General features: G+C 38.5%; 1 protein-coding gene across 1 annotated transcript; it reads right to left on the bottom strand.

Moving 5' to 3' along the window:
- Nucleotides 1-2,940: 2,940 nt before the first annotated feature.
- LOC121382962 lies at nt 2,941-25,683 on the bottom strand. Its single transcript, XM_041512654.1, has 3 exons — nt 25,678-25,683; nt 25,109-25,234; nt 2,941-3,955 (listed from the first exon to the last, which is right to left on the bottom strand). Exons 1-3 carry the CDS (start codon nt 25,681-25,683, stop codon nt 3,596-3,598), a joined length of 492 nt encoding a protein of 163 aa, XP_041368588.1. The 3' UTR covers nt 2,941-3,595.
- Between the last annotated feature and the right edge of the window lie 682 nt (nt 25,684-26,365).

Genomic DNA, 26,365 nt, shown 5'->3' with positions numbered 1-26,365 from the left:
TGTGGTCCTTAACCATATGTCTGACGCCATATAACCGTAAAATAAAATGGGTTGAGTGCGTCGTTAAATAAAACATTTCTTTCTGTCCTCAATTTGTAGCCATTTTAAAAGGTTTTTTGCAAATAAAATATTTTTACATTTTAAAATCACAATTTACTTTCGATTTTCATGTTTAGAATATGAATATCTCTATAGCCAATGCATTTTTGGACATCATAATGATTTGTAATACCTCAATGTTGATTTTTGTCTAATGGCAAAGCGAAATTTAAAACAATTCGACCAAAGTTCATTTCAGATGTGTTTATCCGTACGTTTTATATTTAAGACATATTAAGGTAAGGAGGATGTCACGGAGCTTCTAACCCCGTTACCGGCAACTGCTCCCACCACTCAGTCCCCCAGGTACAAAATCAGAAACCCGCAATGGGTGTAACAGTATAAACAAGTTTAATTTCAAATATGTATTATATAATACCAGGTAAGTGTTACAGCATGTACATGGCCTGTTACAATCGGTGTCACATCACCTCTAGGCTGAGCACCACACGTAAACCTAATCACTTGGCAATTAGGGGTATAGCTACCCCTCACAGTTAAAACATCAACCAACTGTAGAATAAGGAATTACTCTCCTCAGTCTTCCCTACATCCAATATTCAGAGGATACTAGGATTACTAGCTGTAGTAGTAGTAGTAGTAGTAGTAGTAGTAGTAGCAGTAGTAGTAGTAGTAGTAGTAGTGGTGGTACCTGTAGTAGTAGTAGGTAGTAGTAGGTAGTAGTAGTAGTAGTAGTAGTAGTAGTAGTAGTAGTAGTAGTAGTAGTAGTGGTGGTGGTGGTTGGAGCTGTAGTAGTAGTAGTAGTAGTAGTATATACACAGAGAAATTAAGAACCCCTGAAAACTTAAAGGACATCTACAGCAATAGAAAAGTGAAAACTATTATTTCGCGAACACCATATTATTATTATCACTGCTATGACAGTGATTCATGAGTGCATGTTATCGCAGCTGTACTCATTCTAATGAGCTATATCCGGTGCTAGTTTAGATTTAGTAACCTAGTTTGGGAGTGGCAGTCTTCTTTGTGGCGATATAAAATGGATGAAATCTCCAGTAAAGGATCTCCTCGGGAGTGGCTGTCTTCCTATTGACGAGGCACTAGATAGAGATTTGTTGAATCATCCACTATTTTGCCAAGTACCCATACGACTCTGTATTGTGCAGAGATACGGTCTTGATCACGTTTTGCGATTTTGTCGTTCAGATTTAAAAGGACATTCCTGAGTTTGCTGCAACTTTTAATATGTTATCCACTAACAGAGCCTTTTTAACGATTCGAATTACATATCAAATATATTTTTCTGCATAAAATATTAGTGGCTGTATATTAAACGTGTTTCTGATCGTTTTAATATTTTTACTAGGTTAAATTTCATTTTATTTCCTAAAAGAAAATTAAAATTGTACGTACGAAATTATTTGAAGACAGAATCCAGTTTGGGCTTCTTACAAATATTAAGACGACCAGAAACACATTGAATATAGAGACACTGATATTCTAAACAAGAAAATATTAGTCGGAAGCGTCTTACAATGCATCAAACTCAGGAATATCCCTTTAATGCTCACACAGAATAATATTACAGAAATATTCCTCAAATTATTTTGAGAACAAAATGCCTTTAAAGGGACTATCCTGAATTTTCTAAGATCGTTAAAAGACTTTATTTTCACTCAATACCGGAGTCTTGTACACCACAGTCATGTACCAGGGCCCGTGCTTATAAAACTTTTTGAGTCCAGACTCAATCTTGAATGACGTCACACGCATACAATTTGTATGGCGCTGTTTCAGACTCTATTAAGCTTAGTCTCGAGTCTAGACTCTATACGTTGTAGAAGCATCACGAGGGGTTTATGGTATAAAAATCCATAAACCCCTAGTGTTCCTTCTACAACGAATTTATCTTGGAATATTGACGTCATTCAAATTTAAAATTAGCTGTATTATTACAATGCTTCGCCACATTAAAATGCTCGCTTTTCTTCAATTTAATTTTCCGAGTGGTTGGCAAATCGTTGGACAGCCATGTTTTATTTACGTTGGTAACAGACGAGTATTTGTATGGCGCATTAATACAATAACAGCATTTCGATGTTACAGGTGGGGTATAAGATATTTAACTCCGCCCACGCGGGGTATAAGGTGTTTTATTCCAAGGCTAAATAACCAATGAAATTCGAGTATTTTACATGAAGGCGAGATAATAAAAGTTTTATAAGCACCAGGCCAGATGCTTGGATCTATTCAAATAATTCCTCACAAATAAAGCATATATGAATCCAATCAACTGATTTGTCATGTACAACAGCAAGTATATATATCATAATTATATATTAATGACAACAAGCGTGTCATTCAGATTGTGTAATCTACTATTTTTGTTTCACTCAGTCAGTTCACCCTACACCTCCACCCAACTCGAGGAAAAAATGTATGTATGTATGTATGTATGTATGTATGTATGTATGTACGTATGTATGTATGCCCACAAATGACTGTCAGGTCAGAGGTCGAGATTTAACGTGCTGATATCAACCTAATGTTCAAGCTCGCTCGTTGCGAGCACAATTTCTGACCAAGGCCAGAAACTGTACTCAGAAAATTTCTTGTCCTACTCTTTATAAATAAAGATACAAATCTGGTTTATACACTGTGCCCCCTCCCCCTCCACTAGAGATTGAGACCCTGCCCCACCCTAGATGTCGTCTCTATGTGTCTGAAGATATTGGCGAAAACACGTGAACACAGTCATGAACTACTCTTTATCTGTTAGTGGCACGAGCGTTTTGTTTAATTTTAGTGAAAAAGAAAAACAAGTGCAATTTTCTTATTTATTAAAAAATGTATTTCTACAACTAATCAAAATACAAATAATCCAAATACAATCACTGGTTGAGAAAATACAATGAATTAAAACATTGTGTAACATGGCTATAAGATATACAAATATTTACAACGTACGTGTGTGTATGCGTGACTGTGTGCGTGCGTGTGTGTGTCACTATTCACTCGTCTATTGGAATTCCATTCACTCGTTTCATCATTGATTAGTGTGTTTATGTACATTATTAAAATTGCAAATGTAAAATGTAAATACTTATGTAGTAACACAACTGATTTGTAAAATACATAAACCAATGCTTAGATAACTGCATATAAAATTCCTATAATTACAATTATTAAATATATGTACAGCAGAATCTGCTTTAAAAGCACATTGTATAAAACCACCTATCTACAACGGACATTTCGGAATCGTACATGTATTCTACCTCGATATAATAACCACATTCCCACTGAGGTATGTGCTGTAGGTCCATTTAATGTAATTAAAAATGTAAAAACTAAAGACGTTCAAGTAGGCAACCCTGGCAATTAATTTAGAAATTGGCGTCGGCAAACCAAATATGCCGTGAAAAATGCCGTGGGAACTATAGTTTTGCAGTTTATGTAAAAAAAAAAAAAAAAAAAAAGCGGAGTTTAATTTGTCAGTATTACAAAAATTAAATAGCAGATGTTTGTAAAACTGTCAACATTCAGTTTCTCCGGACGCCAGTTTCTGAACATACTCGTTGTACATGGGATAGAGAACGCTCATTTTGTTCAAATACCCCGCGATCTCCCGGATTATTGCGTAGTCGTTTATGGCCTTCTCGACTTCGTCCATGGCTCGTCGGCGATCCCGTGCACTCCTCGCGTCGCCTGGGACTCCTTGGCTCCTCAAAGGACGTTCTCCGCGATACGTCATATCCTGACGCAGCTGATCTGCCAGGTTTCTCAGTTTGTTCTTCGTTTGACGCATCGTCTGTCTTGCGATTCTTGCGTTCCTCCTGACCTTGATCAACAGCTGGCTGTACTTCTGTATAGTCTCGTAACCCAAGTGAAGATTCTGAAACACAGACGACAAAAGATTAGTTTTTATACTTTCTAAACTGTGTATACACAGTGCCTACAGACAAAGGGGCGGGGTGTGGGCCATGGCCCTCCACCACTTTCCCCTGTTACTCTGTTCTGACGGCTGGAAATGCCTGTTTTAATACCTGGAATTCAAAATGTTCTCGGGAGAGCATTTCCCAAACACGCCCACTACCCACCTTCCCTCGCGACATGTTTGGGCCATCAAATCCTCTGTAATGACATGTGATCAAAGGACACAAACGTTTCGAATGGATTCTCCAAAGTAAAATTAAAAAAATAATAATAATTGGGGGGCCCTCCCCAACCCGTCCCCTGTTAGACCCGCCACTGGTATAATCTCGTACTAACCTCGTTGAGAGAAAGTTCGATGCTGGACTTGTTGAGTGTTTTGTCTAGAACGGTTAAATTCCCCAGTCTGGCCTGACGTTTTACTAGCTTCTGTAGTCGCTTGGACCTCAACACACGAGTTCTGAGCTGAAACATGTAACATAGTGTTAATCATACACTCTACTACAACAGTCTCACACATAGTTGTAAACGTACTTCCTATATAATTATTTCTTTTTTAAATTGTGTCTTAAGTTGTAAGCGCGTTAAACGTTGTTGAATCAATTAATTACATAATCGTACGAGGCAGGGGGCGGGGAACGGGGTACTTTGTCCCTCTAGTGATGGAGCAAACAATATAGAAATATTCGGGCTCATCTTTATTATCCAAAGCCATCCTGGCTATAGGCGCGACATAAACATCAATATTATTAATGTTAAAATGTTCTAACTTGATACCTTATAACCAAGTATTTCCATCATTCTACCCTCAAAATTAGTTGTAATCCAAGTAAAAATGCGTAGTTGTTCGTGTGCAACCCTGTATAGGTGTTTGTTAGTTATGCTATTATGAATAAATGTTATCCAGTTTCAGGTTCATGGATTAATTTTATAACTTCTTAATAAAAATTTTAATATCCTGGATGGTAATGGTTTTTCACACATGCATTCCACAAGCACGTGTGTTTTACTTCCATAAAAGGCCCACCTCTATATCAAGGGTACATTCAGTAGTTCCGTTCAGATTAAATTGCGTTAAATATTTAAGACTTACTAGTTTCTTGGCAAGTTCTGCTCCTAGCTCGCAGCCTTCTCTGGATCTCGCCACTATATCAGCAATGAGGTCTGAGAAGTGTGCTTCATGCCACACCGACTGTTCTGGGTTCGCTTCCTGATGACTCTTCTTTACAACTATCAGTAGACACATAAATGTACCTAAACAAAAATAATAAAGTACAACACTTAGTACTACATTACGAATGACTGAATTAATTAATTACCCCAAAAACATCACTAAAAACAAACATACGGATTTGTAATTGGGTGTCAAACAAAGGTAAAGTATATGAATATTATTATTTCCATTCAAAATAAAAATATTATTAAATAAAACAAAGAGTAAAAAATACAGATATCAAGTTAAGTATATTTTAAATTTTCTATAAAAATTAAAATGTTTTAATACTATAATACATGCAGAATCGTCTAATATAAATTCTAATAAAAAGGTATCATATTGTTTTGTATATTGGGTGATTCGTTGTTTTTAAAGTCAACCTTTTTGAAGTTTAATAACGCAAAACGTATGTAACAGACAACTCAGAGAATTGGCACAAAATCAAGTTAATTGTGTTGTTTATCGGTGTTCAAATTGTCAGTTTTATATAAGATTTTCTTTTAAAATGATGCATGCTAAATTTGTATTTAAATTTAATAACAGTTCTCAAATTCAAAGTTTCCAAAATATCTCTCCACTAGTTTGCGAAGACTGCCCCAAAGAATGAGAATACCACATTTCAGAACTATCCGATCAAAACTTTAGAAGATAGACATTCGCTTTATCAATTTAAATTTTAAAGACATTTAATAAAAACTAAAAACTTCCTAAATATTTATTTGTGAAAAGTGATGGTTATTCTACCACGTTTAATGACAATTCAATCAATACTTATAGGAGAAGTTAGACGTCAAAGGGAAAGTTGACGGACTGACGGACGGACGCCGGACAAATCGTATTAAAAAAAGTTCTGCTGACGAACGTCATAGCGCAGCCGAACATCTAAAGTAAAACAAAACTGAGCCTAAACGTATAAATAAAAACGTAAATTTAAGTAAGCTACATACCAGAAATCAAATGGATCGTGAAAATCTTCATTTTGACTGCAGTAAATGAGATTGCCAATTACTTAAATAAGCGTTGCTCAGTTAATTTTACAACACCAATTTTCCCAAATATTCTGAAAATGATATCACTGAAAATACGTTTCATTACAATAATAACTCCCCAAAATCCATTTATGTCAAAGAGCAGTTCATTTTTGAAAACCCCACCACATATCACGGAACAATACTTAACGAAACAGAAAAGCTAAATTTGGTATAAATTTGGATATACTGAAAACAAATTGGTTTTAAATGTACATTTGGAAGCTTCATGGCTCAGGAGACTATATTTAGGTAACTCAAAATGGATTAAACTGTTTGAATCTACTACTAACTTATCCAATAGAGATCTTGTAATAAATGGAGATTATTATTTGAATATAAAAAGAAAGAAATTAAAAAACATGTTTTGGAAAGATGTCTTATACAGTTGGGAGTTAATTCAACAAAAACTAATTTTTGAATAAATAGAAGACATTTTAAGCTCAAATATTTGGTACACCAGCAATATAACAATAAATACAAAACCATTCTGTTATAAAAATTATTTATAAAAGGGAATAATATTTATAAACGATCTACTTGATGAAGATGGAAATTTCTTTACATTTGAGAAATTAAAAAATATATATAACGTAAATTCACACTTTTTAGAATATTCATCGCTTATAAACAGCATTAAGGCATTTATAAATAAAGCAGACAACGTTAGAAATGGCCACTTTACATTGCTAACTAATCCTGTATTTCCGGTAAAATTTAATATTATTCTTAAAAGTCAAACAGGTATTAAAGACATTAAATCACGAAATTATTACACCAACATCACAAATAAGATGTAGAAACCAAGGTTTTGCGTTTGACTCAAAAGAATGGGGAAACTATTATAGAGTGCCTTTTATAAGTCTCAAAGATACAACTTTGATATGGTTTCAATACAGAATTATACACCAGATACTAACAACTAATACTTTTTTACATAAAATTAAATACATAGATACTAATGAATGTACGTTCTGTGGCAGTTCACCAGAAACATTAACACATTTATTTTACTATTGTAATAAAGTGATTGATCTGTGGCATGCTGTTGTAAATTGGATTTTAAACAAAAAAGGAATTCGAATAAAATTAAATAAAACAATTATTTTATTTGGACAAATAGGCGATATAAAAGACATATTTATTTCTGGCTGTTAATAAACATTAAATATTATATATACAAGACAAAAATGGAAAAAAATTAAATAAATATAATAGCTGCTCAAAACTTTTTAAAAAATAAATACGAAATAGAAAAATATATTCTTTTTAAAAACTGTAAATATGAAGAGTATAATACAATCTGGGCACCATGGAAACGACTCTTCAGTCAAGAAAGTAATTTGATGGAAGATAATAGAAACAATTATCAAGCGAGCGCTTGACGTGAATTTTGACATTATCACTTATCACTATAATTACCTACTATAACTTCTCTTTTTAACATTCTTTCTTTATAAACTTATATATTTATTTTATGTCCCCATTACATCAACCAGCCTATTTAAATATATTTCTATTAACTAGTCATTTATAATACTACTATCTACATGTACATATGCATTAATATTAAATATATCACCATGTACATTATTTGTATAAGTATTACGATTACTATAATCAGCATACTACCACAAAGTGTATGTACTTCCAGTATTTAGCGTGTATAATCTAATTCATATTCTGTGAGGCGATGAATCAGGGCACCCCAACCCTGGCATCGTCAAAATGACCTGGGGACAATAAAAAAAATAAAAAAATAAAAAAATGTACATTTGGATGTATTGGTAAAATTACCTGTTTGAAATAACCAATCGTTTGGCAGTGTGAGTGGTACCGTGGTGGTTTCAGGAAGACGTTTTAGTTCCTGATTGTCATCTCGATTCCAGTTAATAATAGCCAACGTGGTCTTCCTGAATGGCAGCGATCGATACTCCAGGTACGACTGAACATGTGTAAGATGAGCGGTCGGTCGATGGGCTCATTGGGCTATATTTAGTTCCAGCCATTGCTCCACAGCTAGTGTAACAAAGGCCGTGGTATGTACTATCCTGTCTATGAGATGCTGCAGATAAAGATCCCTTACTGCTAATCGGAAAGAGTAGCCCGTTGTGTGGCGACAGCGGGTTTCCTCTCTCATCATCTGCGTGATCCTTAATCATATGTCCGACGCCAATTCATTTCAATTCATTTATTTATTTTTCGTATGCTTTATGGCACATAAGAACAAAGTAATACACATTTAAATCAGAAACAGAAACAAGATTTTGGCAAGATGGTAAATATTATAACAATCTGAATTATAAAACATCTGTTTCGACACTTTCTGCCAGTTTCCTCCGATTCTGTCTTCTGAGCTGTCCACACCATCACCTACCTGTCTCAACTTCCTCCACGGGTGCAGTCTCTGTGTATTTCCCTGCACCCACCTGGCATCCTCGTCCTCTGCCGCTAATAAAGCTGGTCTGACCCACGTCACTAACTAACGACAGCCGGTAGTAGGGGTGCATAGTAGGTGGTTACAAGTGCCTCTTAACAATGCCAAAAGTAACTACTGAACACTCCCCGAAGTGGTCAGACTAAGCCCACAGCTAAAACCTGATGGGGAATGGCAGGTGTGTGGTACAGATAGCCACAAGAGACAAGCACCTGTCGCGGTTGGAGAGACAAGGACTGGGATGTGGAGGTGGACAGCGAAAGAAGTTGAAAGATAGGAGGAGTTGCCAGATCGGGAAGAAATGAGATGAAAGGAAAGGGGGCAGTGGGGGGATTTTTTTTTTTTTTAAATATATATATTATAACAATAATGTTAACTACAATACAGTACTATAATTATAAGACATAACAGTAAATAATTTTTGTACATACATTTAGAGATATATGTATAGGACGGTTGATTCTAGTGGGGGACACAGTAGAGTATAGTTACAGTAAAGTTCTACGCTTAGCTGTAGCAGCATAAAGAAATTTATAGATATTGTTAATAACTTTGATTGGCAAGTAACTTTTGAGAGTCCGTAAATTTACCATTGTAGGAGATACAAGATACAGCAATTCCGATGAAGAAATTCGGGCAAAATGAGCTGAACTGAAATCTTTTCACCATGTTTTTTCCATCATTCTACCCACAATATTAGTTGTCCATGTAAAAATGCGTTGTGATTCGTTTGCATCCATATACAACTGTTTGGCAGTAACGCTAATATGAATAAACGTTGTTATCCAGATTCACCGACCTGGGTTAGACCACGGTAAGATCCACGGAACATGCACCAAACACGACAAACATATCTCCTGATAGTTTAATGGTAGAAGGGTGGTTGTCCGTCTTCAATGGCGTGATTGTACCAGAGACGCATGCAGCTATCCAACCTCAAGGGGCGGGACGTAGCCCAGTGGTACAGCGCTCGCTCGACGACTCGTCGGTGGGCCCATTGGGATATTTCTCGTTCCAGCCAGTGCACCACGATTGGTATATCAAAGGCATGTATGGTATGTGCTACCCTGTCTGTGGGATGGTGCATATAAAAGATCCATTGCTGCTTATCGAAAAGAGTAGCTTATGAAGTATCGACAGCGGGTTTCCTCTCTTAATATATGTGTGGTACTTAACCATATGTCTGAATCCATATAACCGTAAATAAAATGTGTTGAGTGCGTCGTTAAATAAAAATGTCCTTCTATCCAACCTCAGTGACGACACAGGTGGTGTGTCAGTGATCGATATCTTGGTCGATATAATATTATGGTGTACACATACAAATCGATGTGATACAAGCCGGACTAGTGTCCGTATGCATTTGGTATCGTATATTCAAGGAACAGTTTGTAGCCATTTTAAAAGGCAACAGAATCAGAAACCCGCAATGGGTGTAACATTATTTCTCCAAATATCCCAACATATATACTACTCAAAAGAATTTAAGGGTCAAAAATTTATAACCAAATAAGTTTCAGAGTGTATTAGATTGATGATGTAAACTACACCAATTTTTTTATTTATTGTTCCATATTTACAAAAAAACACAAATAAACGTCACTGTGTACAAGAAAGTCACATGACATGCTGTCAAAGTTGAAGGTTGTCAAACATGGATTTTACACATTAGAACATTCGTTTAATAGTGTGTGAATCCACACCTGGCGCGAATACACTCGACACATCGTTGCCTCATGCTATTGATCAGACGTCTGAAGAACTCTTGGGGAATGGCCTGCCACTCTACAATAAGAAGTTGACCCAGATCATGAAGGTTGGCCGGAGGGGCATGGTTATCCCGAACTCTCCTGCCTAATTCGTCCCAGGCGTGCTCTATTGGGGCCAAGTCAGGCGAATATGCTGGCCAATCCATCCTGGCGATACCTTGTTGTCTGAGAAAGTCCGTTACCACCCTGGCGCGGTGGGGTCTGGCATTGTCATCCTGCAGAACTGCCCCGCCGCCAATCTGCTGAAGGCCTGGGAGAACCAACGGCCGGATAATCTCATTCAGATAGCGGATTCCATTCAGATTGCCATCCACCACATAGAGGGGGGTCCTGTGGTGGATAGAGATGCCGCCCCACACCATGACGCTGCCACCACCGAACCGGTGACGTTGTCTAACGTTAACGTCAGCGAAGCGCTCCCCAGGACGTCTGTAGACACGAACCCGACCGTCGTTGAACTGGAGACTAAACCTGGACTCATCAGTGAACATCACTCGACCCCACTGAACACGTTGCCACCGCAGATGAAGTGTGCACCAGTGACGTCTGGCCGTTCTGTGACGTGGTAGGAGTGGTGGTCGAACAGCCTGGTGACGGCAGCGTAGATTATTGGCTCTCAGACGATTGCGTATGGTTTGATCAGACACTCGAGTTCCAGTCGCAGTCCGCAGATTGTCATGTAATCGGCGTGCAGTGGTTGTGCGTTGACGTAGAGCCATATTGGTGATGTAGCGGTCCTCTCTATTTGTAGTGCTTCGGGGTCTTCCCGAACGTGGACGATTTCGAACAGAATTCGTTGCTTGGTACCGTTGCCACAGTCGGCCAACGACACTCTGACTGACACCAGGTCTCAGAGCAACATTTCTTTGCGTATTGCCATCCTGAAACCAAGCAATGGCCCTTCCTCGATCTTCGATAGTCAGTTGACGTCGTACCATTGTCGAATTTGGAGTGTGCACCGTACACGAATGCAAGCTCCAATTATACGGAAATTCAGCATTGGGAACATGGAATACACATGCAAAGCGTGCAAATGAAGCGCTTTGTGAAAAAGCTAGTTATGGGGACTTAGCAGACCTTTCGCTTTCGCCCTAATTTACGTGCAAATGTAAGCATGTTTTCGCCATTAGAACTAGTCGACAGTGTCAATGACAGTGGATTTTAATTCATTTATGGGTTGCTTAGACCCACTTTCGTCAAAATGGAACAATACCATGCGTGACATTATGGTCTAGCTAATATAATTGACATTCAGAAAATAATGTCGAAAATATCGTCTGACCCTTAAATTCTTTTGAGTAGTAATACATATAGATCTCCCTGTATCGGGTACTTTTCTACCCGAGTGGCTTCGCTCTAGGGGTATTCAGGGAACAAGATCGTATACATACATTTACTATTAACCAACGTTAAATTCACTAGAAAGACAACAACACAAGTTTAGTTTCAAATATGTATTATATAATACCAGGTAAGTGTTACAGCATGTGCGTGGCCTGTTACAATCGGTGTCACACCACCTCTAGGCTGAGCACCACACGTAAACTTAATCACTTGGCAATCAGGGATATAGTTACCCCTCACAGTTAAAACATCAACCAACCGTAGAATAACTAATTACTCTCTTCAGTTTTCCCTACATCCAATATTCAGAGGATACTAGGATTACATGTGATAGATATTATAACTATTCGTAACTTTTGGGTAAGAGACGCCTACAGTTTACTTTAGTCGTCCTGACTTCAGATTACTAGCTGTCTTTCCCACGCCTCTTATATTCTGATAACCTACAGCTTACTAAGTCATCGAACTAGGACTACCAGTTATCGATATTATAAACCTCTATCTAGTTTTTTGTTTGTTTTTGTTTGTTTTTGTTGTTGTTGTTTGGGTTTTGGGGTTTTTTTGGTGGGGGTTCAGACGTAGCCCAGTGGTACGGCGCTCGCTCGATGCGCGTCGGTGTGAGATCGATCCCCGTTGGTGGGCCCATTGGGCTGTTTTTCGCTTAAGCTAGTGCACCACGACTGGTATATCAAAGGCCGTGGTATGTGCTACCCTGTATGTGGGATGGTGCATATAAAAGATCCTTTGCTGCTAATCGAAAAGAGTAGCCCATGAAGTGGCGACAGTGGGTTTCCTCTCTCAATATCTGTATGGTCCTTAACCATATGTCTGACGCCATATAACCGTAAATAAAATGTGCTGAGTGCGTCGTTAAATAAAACATTTCTTTCTATCTAGTTTTTTGGGGAAAGCGACGCCTACAGTTTATTTTAGTCGGCCTGACTTAAATTACCAGCTTTCCTTTCCACACTGAGCATAACAAGAATACACATAATTATAATTGAATGCCACAACAGAGCAGTAAAACATAGTTACCTATGTCAACTGGACTAATATAGTTCCCTGTACGTGGTTGCCACCCAAGTCCCTATACAGAAAGAACTCCAGGCTTCTATCCCCTCTTTTGCTTGTTGCAGATGGGTCCCTTATCTTTGGCAGTTTTCTGCGAAATAATGGCCACACTAATTCTCTAAAACTACCAACAATACAGATACCATCTAACTAAAAGGGGGCTTCTTCTTGGGTTAATTACTCCATGCAACGGCTTTCTATGATCGAATCATTAAAGTGCTACTCCAGTTGTTTCAGACCCTGGTCAAACGTTAATGTGCAGACGGCTGTCTCCGTCACAGGAGGGTACAAACGGAACTCTTGCTAGAGCAGAAAACTCTTGATATCCCGTTAAGTCCGACTGACAATATGTTGCGCTGCTCGTTATATCCAAGAATCCAGGGTACTACAGAATGTTTTTCTACGTCTAAAACTAACCATAATCAGTGGCGGATCCAGTAAATCCATTTACGGGGGTCGCAAAATTTAGGGAGGGCCTGGGCCCTGCTTCCCCACCCACCCATTCTTAGATCCGCCGCTGTGACGGTACATGCTCTTAAATTTGTTTCGCCTGTGGCGATTTTAATTGTGTTAGAGGGCCGTGTGCAGTTTCAATGCACTTAGATAGCTGGGCAACTTGTTACGTAATACTTCGCGCGATCGGGCATTCCAATATGCACTTAGTCCAGCTGTGGAGGCCATGTGGCGAGTAGTTACGTAATACCTCTGTGAGTGCGGTTTTTACAACCGTGATTTGGCGACGATGGCGTCAGTAAGTCTGACGATCAGAGAGAAATATACCGACTCTAGTAGAGTTGGAATATGAGATGATACGTGAGGTACCGCCTTGTATCCCCAGGCGAATTCTGATTTATAATAAATAGCTAGTTTTAGAGATATCGAGACAGAAACGGAAAAGGAAGCTTCCTGGGAACGTTAGTCCGTTTGGACTTTGGTAAATATCATTTCTGCTCTGTGTATAACCTTGATGTGATTGATGTGACTTTAAATATTTTAATACTGTATTATACCAATATTCTTTAGACAGTGTCTTCGGTCATCTGACGAAGTAAATCGTAGACTTTTTGTTCTAACATTATATGAGTATTTGGTAATATAAAGCTTAGCCAGTCATCCTAGCGGACCTAGGTACACTGTAGGTTATTGTCTTTATTGTGATCGGTACCAGTATTAATTCTGTGTTACAAGGTTACTGAATGAGTAGTTAGGGGTAATTAAAAATTAACCCGTTAGGAATAGAGCTGTAATTCCTTTATTAATTAAGTTCCCCTGGAAGCGTTCCTAAATTATCACACGTTACTGAACAAGTAGTAAGGGTTAATTAAAAATTAACCAGTTAGGAATGGTGTTGTAATTCCTTTATTAATTAACTTCTCCTGGAAGCGTTTCTCAATTATCACACGTGTGGGTGTGGTGTAACGGTGAAGTGATTCGCATATTGTGTAACTAGACACCTAGATATTGACTAATTAAGTGATCAGTTCTGCGTTGTTATTATTGCTGTTATTAATTAACTACTACGGCTGTACATTTGTCAGCGTAGATTAATACAGATTCCAAAGTGTATTGTGTTTTGTTGTGTTTCTAGAGAACTAACGTGCTATAATAATATATACTTTATATAAGATCGTATCTCTGATCATACCTAGAGACGAGCCATACTAGGGTTTAACAGCCTGTTACAGAGAGATCTAATAGATATACAGTTAGGAGAGATATTTTGATAATCGTGTTTTATTCAGTTACGGGTATTATAGAATCCTCGTGACAGGAGTAGAAACTTGGGGCGCTCGTCCCGGATCTGAAACGGGACATGCATATTTAAAAAAGTATTGTTTGTAAATGGGGGCTTTATAAATTAATTTTACAAATTTACTCGAAGTAGCACGTTGTTCACTAGAAAATTAATTAATAATAAGTGCGTCATATCTAAACATGGATAAGAATTTGCTGGATAGGCCTACGCTCAGTGTAGTGGAGATTAAGCGAGCACGTAAGGCCGAGTTAGTTGAAATCGCGGGTGAGCGAGAAATTGATTTAACATCAGCTAAAACCTTAGGTGATATAAAGACAATTATTATCCAGGAAGTTTTTGGTGATAGGCCTGTTATGGAAGACAGTGAGATTGTTCCAGAGATAGAGATAAGTGACTTGAGTATGGAACAACAGTTAGCTTTTAAAAAGCTTGAGTACGAAAGAGAAGAACGTGCATTAGATAGAGAGAGAGAGAAAGAGAAGATAGAGAAAGAAGATAGGGATAGTGAAGATAGAGAGAGGGATAGAGAGAGAGAAAGAGAAGAGAGAGATAGAGAAGATAGACATAGAGATAGAGAGAAAGAAGATAGAGATAGAGAAGATAGGGATAGAGAAAGGGAGAGAGAGAGAGAAGAGAGGGATAGAGAGAGAGAAGAGAGGGATAGAGAGAGAGAGAGAGAAAGAGAAGATAGGGATAGAGAGAAAGAAGAAAGGAATAGAGAATTCCAGTTAGAAAAATTAAAAGTGGAACATGAGTTAAAGTTGAATACTGAAGAAGTTAGACGTGAGGCAGGAAATGGTTTTAACATGTCGGAGACTTATAGATCAGTGCCTGTATTTGACGATCAGGAGGTAGACATGTTCTTCCAACTTTTTGAACGGGCCGCTAAGCAGCTAAATTTGCCGGAGTCTAAGTGGACATTGTTAGCCGTGTCTAAGTTTAAGGGGAAGGCTAGTATAGCTTATAATTCAATGAGTGATGAGCGAGCAAGTCAGTACGACTTAGTTAAGGCTGCAGTGTTGAGGGCTTATGAATTACGACCTGAGGATTATCGTTTACGGTATAGCGAGTTGAGAAAAACGCAGGGTCAGTCTTATAGTGAGTTTGTGGCTAAGAAGGCAGGGATGTTTGATAAATGGGTTGTTTCTCATCAGGTAGAGTCATATACCGAGTTACGGGAGTTGTTGATCTTACAGGACATTAAAAATGGATTACCAGTTAGCTTACGTATTCATTTAGAGGATCGTGATGTCAAAAAGATAGAGGAGGCAGGCATAGTGGCAGATGATTACGTGTTAATACACAAAGCTCAGGCAGTACCGGGTAGCTCTTTACAACAGGGTGATAAGAAGAAATTTCAGCCAGGTTTTTCCCGGGAAAGTAACTATCGGGGAGAGTCATCTAGTTGGTCAGCTAGTCAGGCAAGGAATGCATCTGGTGGGCAAAGTAAGGATAGGCCTGCATTATCAGCCAATGCACGAACTTTTCGTCCACATTGCAGTTACTGTAAAAAGGATAACCATCTTATCGGAGACTGTTTTAAAAGGAAACGCGATAATGCGCAAGTGGTCGGTTTAGTGAGGTCAGCTCCGTTAGCGAGTGAGTTAATGGTTAGTCCCATGGCAGAGAAAGTAAACCCGTATGTGTCCACTGGTATGGTTTGTGATGTGAAACAAGAATTGAGTCCTAAGGCTATATCAATCTATAGAGATACCGGGTATAGTCAGAGTTTGATCACGCAAGAGAGTTTAGCTGGTATTGAAAATTCAGACATAGGACGTAGTTTGGTTTTAACCTCGGTTACTGGAGAAAATATGGTTGTCAGGTTACATAAGGTTTTCTTGTGTTCGAAGTTTGTGACGGGACCAGTCATTATGGGTGTTGTGAAGGACTTGCCTGTTGAAAACATAGGAGTTTTGTTGGGTAATGATTTGACTAGTCAGTGTTGTCAGCCGACATGTGACCAATTGTTAATTAAAGACAGCCCTTTACCAGTAGAAGAGAGTGAGGTTGATGAGATTAGATATCCTGAGTGTGTAATGACTAGGGCTATGGCCAGTAGGTTAGCACAAGACGCAGAGGATATTTGTGATTTGTCTGATACGTGTGTGAGCCATGAAATTGGAGTGGATGAGGTTATCAGTAAAATGGTAGATAAGTCAACTGACAAATTAAATGTGGTGGAACCCGTTGATCTCCCGCAGAGAGGAATTGAACCAGTTGTGTTTGATAGAGGGGATTTACCTTGTAATAGACAAGAGTTAATTCTAGAGCAGGGGGCTGATCCAAAACTGTTGGCAGTTCGCACTACTTTGTTAACTGTGGACAAGGGAGTATTAATAAATAAGAGAGTTAGAGATCGGAGGTTGCCGGCGACCGAACTAGCTAGGACGCAACTGAGCCATGCTCAGAACAAAATAAAATCAGAGTTTGATAGGAAGGCTAGGAAGCAACTGAGCCATGCTCCGAGCAAAATAAAATCAGTGTTTGATAGGAAGACTAGGAGTCGGGAATTTAAACCAGGGGATAAAGTGCTGCTGTACCTTCCCATTAAACGGGGTTCTGTGCAGAACAGGTATTTCGGGCCCTATGTTGTGCTCAAACGAGTTAATGAGACAGGGTATGTGATAAACACTCCTGATAGGGTTAGGAAAAGTAGGTATTGTCACATCAATTTGCTAAAAGGTTATTTTGACAGACTGCCGATAGTTCCAGAGAGACACTCAATTTCCTGTGATGACGTCAAGACTGCAGAGGTCAAGTTGGCCAACGGCCAGATTCTAGCAGACTTGAACCCCCAGCAAGCAAAATTGACTACGTTGAAACAAGACAATGTTTCCATTTGTCAGAACCTTCCAACGGTTACCAACACCTTAAACCAAGATGTGCGCTTGGAACCCAACGCTACACCGATTCGACAGCATGCCTATCGGAGAAATCCTGGAAAACGTGCGACGCTAAAAAAGAAGGAAACGAAGTTACATTGGTCAGGTGAATGCGAGAAGTCATTCAACCGTCTCAAGCAGAGGCGCTACTCGTCTCCCGTGATGGCAGCACCAGACTACCGAATGCCGTTCAAGCTAGCTGTGGGTGCCAGTGACGTGGGTGCTGGAGCTGTGCTGTTCCAAGAAGACGAAGACGGACTGGACCATCCTAATGAAAGCCTCCTACCAGAGAGTTTTGAGGTGGAGTCTTCTTCTGCAAGAATACCCAATTACCATTGGACATATCAAGGGCACATCCAATGTAATCGCTGATGCCCTGTCCCGAAGTTGAACGTTATGATAATGTGTTGACATTCTTTATTTCTGTTTTGATTATATATATTTTATTTGTATACCAGGGACTCAGAGACTCAGTGTGATTACTGGTAGTCACCTTATTATTACATGTGTTATAAATGCCCGTATGCGTCGGTTAACGCACCCCTTTGTTTTAATGTAGTATATTTCCCTATTCCTAGAGTAGAGGAAATATCCTTTTTGAGGTGGGGGTGTGTGACGGTACATGCTCTTAAATTTGTTTCGCCTGTGGCGATTTTAATTGTGTTAGAGGGCCGTGTGCAGTTTCAATGCACTTAGATAGCTGGGCAACTTGTTACGTAATACTTCGCGCGATCGGGCATTCCAATATGCACTTAGTCCAGCTGTGGAGGCCACGTGGCGAGTAGTTACGTAATACCTCTGCGAGTGCGGTTTTTACAACCGTGATTTGGCGACGATGGCGTCAGTAAGTCTGACGATCAGAGAGAAATATATCGACTCTAGTAGAGTTGGAATATGAGATGATACGTGAGGTACCGCCTTGTATCCCCAGGCGAATTCTGATTTATAATAAATAGCTAGTTTTAGAGATATCGAGACAGAAACGGAAAAGGAAGCTTCCTGGGAACGTTAGTCCGTTTGGACTTTGGTAAATATCATTTCTGCTCTGTGTATAACCTTGATGTGATTGATGTGACTTTAAATATTTTAATACTGTATTATACCAATATTCTTTAGACAGTGTCTTCGGTCATCTGACGAAGTAAATCGTAGACTTTTTGTTCTAACATTATATGAGTATTTGGTAATATAAAGCTTAGCCAGTCATCCTAGCGGACCTAGGTACACTGTAGGTTATTGTCTTTATTGTGATCGGTACCAGTATTAATTCTGTGTTACAAGGTTACTGAATGAGTAGTTAGGGGTAATTAAAAATTAACCCGTTAGGAATAGAGCTGTAATTCCTTTATTAATTAAGTTCCCCTGGAAGCGTTCCTAAATTATCACACGTTACTGAACGAGTAGTAAGGGTTAATTAAAAATTAACCAGTTAGGAATGGTGTTGTAATTCCTTTATTAATTAACTTCTCCTGGAGGCGTTTCTCAATTATCACACGTGTGGGTGTGGTGTAACGGTGAAGTGATTCGCATATTGTGTAACTAGACACCTAGAGATTAACTAATTAAGTGATCAGTTCTGGGTTGTTATTATTGCTGTTATTAATTAACTACTACGGCTGTACATTTGTCAGCGTAGATTAATATAGATTCCAAAGTGTATTGTGTTTTGTTGTGTTTCTAGAGAACTAACGTGCTATAATAATATATACTTTATATAAGATCGTATCTCTGATCATACCTAGAGACGAGCCATACTAGGGTTTAACAGCCTGTTACAGAGAGATCTAATAGATATACAGTTAGGAGAGATATTTTGATAATCGTGTTTTATTCAGTTACGGGTATTATAGAATCCCCGTGACAGCCGCTGATAACATAATCCCAATGTTCAAACTGATTACATCGTAGAATCGAACCACCTCAGTGGGCCCAGTCTTTGACAGGGGCGGGACGTAACCCAGTGGTAAAGCGCTTGTCTGATGCGCGGTCGCTCTAGGATCGATCCTCGTCGGTGGCCCCATTTGGCTATTTCTCGTTTTAGCCAGTGCACCACGACTGGTATATCAAAGGCCGTGGTATGTGCTATCCTGTCTGTGGGATGATGCATATACTAATGGAAAAATGTAGCGGGTTTCCTTTCTAAGACTATACGTTTTAACGACTCAATGGGTAGATGTAAGACAACTACACCCTCTTCTCTCTCACTAACCACTAACAACTAACCCACTGTCCTGGACAGACAGCCCAGATATCTGAGGTGTGTGTGCCCAGGACAGCGTGCTTGAACCTTAATTAGATATAAGCACAAAAAGATAAATTGAAATGAAATAAATGAAATGGTCTTTAATGGTATCGTTAAAGAAAACAAAGCTTAACATATATTTTTGGTTGATTTCTTTTAAAATTGCAGAGCAATCTAATTAAAATTAGCTCTACTATTACATGTGGATCTAACAGCAGCCCGTTGGAGTTCATGTCCAGTTGACCTTTCATTCGACCAATCAAAACCTTACTTGCAAAATCATGCCAGTGATTTGAAATTTTTTTGAAAACATCCGGGTTTATGCCAAGGATATACAAAATGATTCGGGTGAATTACGAAGTATGCCGGAAACTAATTTCAATATAAAATGTTATATAAAATTCGTTTCAAGACGGAAAAAAAACCGTGATGGTATGACCATAAAATCTGTTTATACTAGTATACAATCCAGAGTTTATTACTGCACTTTTACCCCTGTTTTTTCAATGTTGCAATAGATCAACAAGTTCGCCTATTGCATAAATAGTCTCGACCGATATTTTTATAATTTGTATGCTCCCGAATAACGTTATAAAAGGCGAAGTGTAATTGGTCGATATTTAAATTGTTATGTATAGATGAAATGTCACCTGGACATGGGAGTCCACGCAATGCTGTTAGATCTACTGGCGAGACCAGTAGAGCTAATTTTAATCAGATTGAATTGCAGAGGTAGCAGTAACTAATGGAACAACACCCGCAATTCTGCCTTTAGTCTCTGTTCAGGATAGTGTGCGATCGCTAGACCGTTTTTGAGACTGACGTTATATAGATGAATATGATGGAAATCGATGGTACCAGTCTAATAGTTCTCGAGCGCTCGGCCTCTTACATACGTAATCGGTGAAACAGCAAACCCTAGCTGTTCCAGCATTTTGTCTTCACCCTTGAGTTACAAATTAACTTTTAATCTATAGCAGGGCGGTAGCTAGGATTTTTTTTTTTTTTTTTTTTTTTTGTGGGGGGGGGGGGGGGCAACTGAGTAGTTAATAGTCTAAAACTTAAACATTTAAGAAAAGAATTTTCTTTAAGTTTCTATAATTTTTTCTGGATTTTTTCTGAGGGCCCCCCCCCCTTGACCCCCTCCCCTCCCCCCACCCCCACCCCCACCCCCGTCCTCCAGCTACGGCTCTGTATAGGCCTACAATTTAATAGTAATTTGTTAACAAACTTTTTTTATTTTCATAGGTTTATTTTTGTTTTGTTTGGGGTTGGGCTTGTTTTGTTTTCTAAAACGTAGTTAATTTATCAGAAAATAAGAAACGTCCGAAAGACATACAATTTCCAAATCGATATAGTTGATGTGGTTGTTAGCACTAAATAAGTAATGAGGCTTATTCTCAATGTCATTACTGTGATGACGCATCGTACTTTTTATAAATAATCAGAACTGAATATCTTAAATTATCATACAGAATAGTCATACAGAAAATGCATCTTTACACACACATTAAAAACCCAAAAACAAAAAACAACAACAACACAATTCTCTCTCCCCGCCACACACACAATATAATATTATGATTATGATTAATATGACTAGTAGTAGTAGTAGTAGTAGTAGTAGTAGTAGTAGTAGTAGTAGTAGTAGTAGTAGTAGTAGTAGTAGTAGTATATACACAGAGAAATTAAGAACCCCCTGAACAATTAAAGGACATCTACAGCAATAGAAAAGTGAAAACTATTATTTCGCGAACACCATATTATTATTATCACTGCAATGACAGTGATTCATGAGTGCATGTTATCGCAGCTGTACTTATTCTAATGAGCTATATCCGGTGCTAGTTTAGATTTAGTAACCTAGTCTGGGAGTGGCAGTCTTCTTTGTGGCGATACAAAATGGATGAAATCTCCAGTAAAGGATCTTCTCGGGAGTGGCTGTCTTCCTATTGACAAAATATAAAAATCCATAAACCCCTAGTGTTCCTTCTACAACGAATTTATCTTGGAATATTGACGTCATTCAAATTTAAAATTAGCTGTATTATTACAATGCTTCGCCACATTAAAATGCTCGCTTTTCTTCAATTTAATTTTCCAAGTGGTTGGCAAATCGTTGGACAGCCATGTTTTATTTACGTTGGTAACAGACGAATATTTGTATGGCGCATTAATACAATAACAGCAGTTCGATGTTACAGGTGGGGTATAAGATATTTAACTCCGCCCACGCGAGGTATAAGGTGTTTTTTTGCAAGGCTAAATAACCAATGAAATTCGAGTATTTCACATGAAGGCGAGATAATAAAAGTTTTATAAGCACCAGGCTAGATGCTGGGATCTATTCAAATAATTCCTCACAAAATAAAGCATATATGAATCCAATCAACTGATTTGTCAGTGACAACAGCAAGTACATATATATCATAATTATATATTAATGACAACAAGCGTGTTATTCAGATTGTGTAATCAACTATTTTTGTTTCATTCAGTCAGTTCACCCTACACCTCCACCCAACTCGAGGAAAAAATGTATGTATGTATGTATGTATGTATGTATGTATGTATGTACGTACGTATGCCCACAAATGACTGTCAGGTCAGAGGTCGAGAACTAACGTGCTGATATCAACCTAATGTTTAAGCTCGCTCGTTGCGAGCACAATTTCTGACCAAGGCCAGAAACTGTACTCAGAAATATTTTTGTCCTACTCTTTATAAATAAAGATACAACTCTGGTTTATACACTGTGCCCCCTCCCCCTCCACTAGAGATTGAGACCCTGTCCCACCCCGGATGTCGTCCCTATGTGTCTGAAGATATTGGCGAAAACACGTGAACACAGTCATGAACTACTCTTTATCTCTACTCTTTATCTGTTAGTGGCACGAGCATTTTGTTTAATTTTAGTGAAAAAGAAAAACAAGTGCAATTTTCTTATTTATTAAAAAATGTATTTCTACAACTAATCAAAATACAAATAATCCAAATACAATCACTGGTTGAGAAAATACAATGAATTAAAACATTGTGTAACATGGCTGTAAGATATACAAATATTTACAACGTACGTGTGTGTATGTGTGCCTGTGTGCGTGCGTGCGTGTGTGTGTCACTATTCACTCATCGATTGGAATTCCATTCACTGTTTCATCATTGATTAGTGTGTTTATGTACACACGCTAAAATTGCAAATGTAAACTTTAAATACTTATGTAGTAACACAAATGATTTGTGAAATACATAAAACAATGCTTAGATAACTGCATATAAAATTCCTATAATTAAAATTATTAAATATATGTACAGCAGAATCTGCTTTAAAAGCACATTGTATAAAACCACCTATCTACAACGGACATTTCGGAATCGTACATGTATTCTACCTCGATATAATAACCACATTCCCACTGAGGCATATGCTGTAGGTCCATTTAATGTAATTAAAAATGTAAAAATTAAAGATGTTCAAGTAGGCAACCCTGGCAATTAATTTAGAAATTGGCTTCGGCAAACCAAATATGCCGTGGTAAATGCCGTTGGAATTATAGTTTTGCAGTTTATGTAAAAAAAAAACGAAAAAAAACCGAGGAGTTTAATTTGTCAGTATTACAATAATTAAATAGCTAAGAAAAGTGACAGAAAATTGAATGTTCCACAGTAAAATAAATGCCGCGGAAATATTAAAACACCGCGGCAGTATTTACGGCATTGCCGATTCCCGTGCTTAATTACCAGGGATGCTGTAAGTAATAATATATTGCATATTAACGCAACTTAACCATTGCTACTGGGCAACTGTAGACTGATACAATTTGTATTACCACAAAATTAATGTAGACTGATGCAGTTAGTATTACCACAACGGTAGACTGATGCAGTCTGTACATGTAATACCAGAACTGTAGATTGATACCGTCTGTATTACCACACCTCTAGACTGATACAGTATGTATTCCCACAACCGTTACACATTATGTCTCCTAACTGGAGAGAGTTTCAAGTTTGAAATAACAACTTTCAAAATAGCAGATGTTTGTAAAACTATCAACATTCAGTTTCTGCGGACGCCAGTCTCTGAACATACTCGTTGTACATGGGATAGAGAACGCTCATTTTGTTCAAATACCCCGCGATCTCCTGGATTATTGCGTAGTCGTTTATGGCCTTCTCGACTTCGTTCATGGTTCGTCGGCGATCCCGTGCACTCCTCACGTCTCCTGGCACTCCTTGGATCCTCAAAGGACGTTCTCCGCGATACGTCATAGCTTGACGAAGCTGAGCTGCCAGGTTTCTCATTTTGTTCTTCGTATGACGCATCGTCCGTCTTGCGGTTCTCGCGTGCCTCCTGACCGTAATCAACAGCTGGCTGTACTTCTGTATAGCCTCGTAATCCAACTGAAGATTCTGAAACGCAGACGACAAAAGATTTTTTTATATATACTTTCTAAACTGTGTATACACATGGCCAACATGGCCATGGCCCTCCACCACTTTCCCCTGTTATTCTGTTCTGAAGGCTGGAACTGACGTATTTTAATATCTGGAATTCAAAATGTTCTGGGGAGAGCATTTCCCGCACACCCCCGCGACAGGTTTGGGCTATCAAATACAGGTATGTATCTTTATCACCCAGACCATCGAATTGACACACCCCCCCCCCCCCCGACCACACACACACACCACCACCATCCCGAGATTTAAGATTTCAGGGTCATTTTGGAACGATAAAACCATTATCCATAATCAAAACCGTATCTCTGCTGAATATAGAGTTTGGCAAAATAGTGCTCGATTCCGTGAATTTCCATCTAGTGTCTCGTCTAAAGGAGGACACCCACTCCCGAGGAGATCCTTTAGCGTACAATACACCCTTTCTGCACCACTCAAAGAGGACTGCCACTCCACTAGTTTACTCGATCAAAACTAGCACAGGATAGAACTCGTTGGAATTGAAAGATGTCGTTGAAATCTGAATTGAGATGGCGGGAATTGCTTTTATAATGCAAACAATGTATAATATATACCTTCCAGGCGCGCGCACACACACACACACACACCCCAGCCCCCCCCCCCCCCCCCCATTTTCCTTTCCCTTGGCATTCACACTAGTTGCATTTGTCAGAATGGTTAGGGATCCTTCCCTCTCAAAATGGGAGCAAAAAAAAAAACATTCAAGCTGTACCAACAGCATTGTAAACAGTGGCGGATCCAGAAAATTCATTTGGGTGGGAGGGTAATGGCATGTGGCCAAAGGACACAAACGTTTCGCATGGATTCTCCAAAGTCAAATTTAAAAATTAATAATAATTAGGGGGCCCTCCCCTGTTAGACCCGCCACTGGTATATACTCGTACTAACCTCGTTGAGAGAAAGTTCGATGCTGGACGTGTTGAGTGTTTTGTCTAGAACGGTTAAATTCCCCAGTCTTGCCTGACGTTTTACTAGCTTCTGTAGACGCTTGGACCTCAACACACGAGTTTTGAGCTGAAACGTGTAACATAGTGTTAATCATACACACTACTACAACAGTCTCACACATAGTTGTAAACGTACGTCCTATATAAAAAAAAAAATTGTGTCTTAAGTTGTAAGCCCGTTAAACGTTGTTGAATCAATCAGTTACATAAGCGTACGAGGCAGGGGGCGGGGAGGGGGCTACCTTGTCCCTCTAGTGCTGGAGCAAACAATATAGAAATATTCGGGGAAAATGTGCTAACCTGATGCCTTTTTACCAAGTATTTTCATCATTGTACCCTAAAACAATTCGTTTGCAACCCTGTATAGGTGTTTGGTAGTTATGCTATTATGAATAAATGTTATCCAGATTCGGGTTCATGGATTAATTTTATAACTTCTTAATAATTATTTTAATATCCTGGACGGTAATGGTTTTTCAGACATGCATTCCACAAGCGCGTGTGTTTTACCTCCATAACAGGCCCACCTCTATATCAAGGGTACATTCAGTAGTTCCGTTCAGATTAAACTGCGTTAAATATTTAAGACTTACTAGTTTCTTGGCAAGTTCTGCTCCTAGCTCGCAGCCTTCTCTGGAACTCGCCACTATATCAGCAATGAGGTCTGAGAAGCGTGCTTTATGCCACACCGACTATTCTGGGTTCGCTTCCTGATGACTCTTCTTTACAACTATCAGTAGACACATAAATGTACCTAAAAAAAATTAATAAATTACAACACTTAGTACTACATTATGAATAAATGATTTAATTAATTACCCCAAAAACATATATTGGGTGTTGTTTTGTTTTTTAAAGTCAACTTTCTTGAAGTTTAATAACGCAAAACGTTTGTAACACACAACTTGGAGAATTGGCACAAAATCAAGTTAATTGTGTTGTTTAGTGGTGTTCAAATTGTCAGTTTTACATAAGGTTTTCTTTTGAAATATCTAAACTAAAACAAAACTGAGCCTAAACGTATAAATAAAAACGTAAATTTAAGTAAGCTACATACAAGAAATCAAATGGGTCGTGAAAATCTTCATTTTGACTGCAGTAAATGAGATTGCCAATTACTTAAATAAGCGTTGCTCAGTTAATTTTACAACACCAATTTTCCCAAATATTCTGAAAATGACATCACTGAAAATACGTT

This window comes from Gigantopelta aegis, chromosome 10 (genome assembly GCF_016097555.1).
Source record: "Gigantopelta aegis isolate Gae_Host chromosome 10, Gae_host_genome, whole genome shotgun sequence".
Taxonomy (NCBI): Eukaryota; Metazoa; Mollusca; class Gastropoda; order Neomphalida; family Peltospiridae; genus Gigantopelta; species Gigantopelta aegis.
This window is presented reverse-complemented; position numbering and strand designations above follow the sequence as displayed.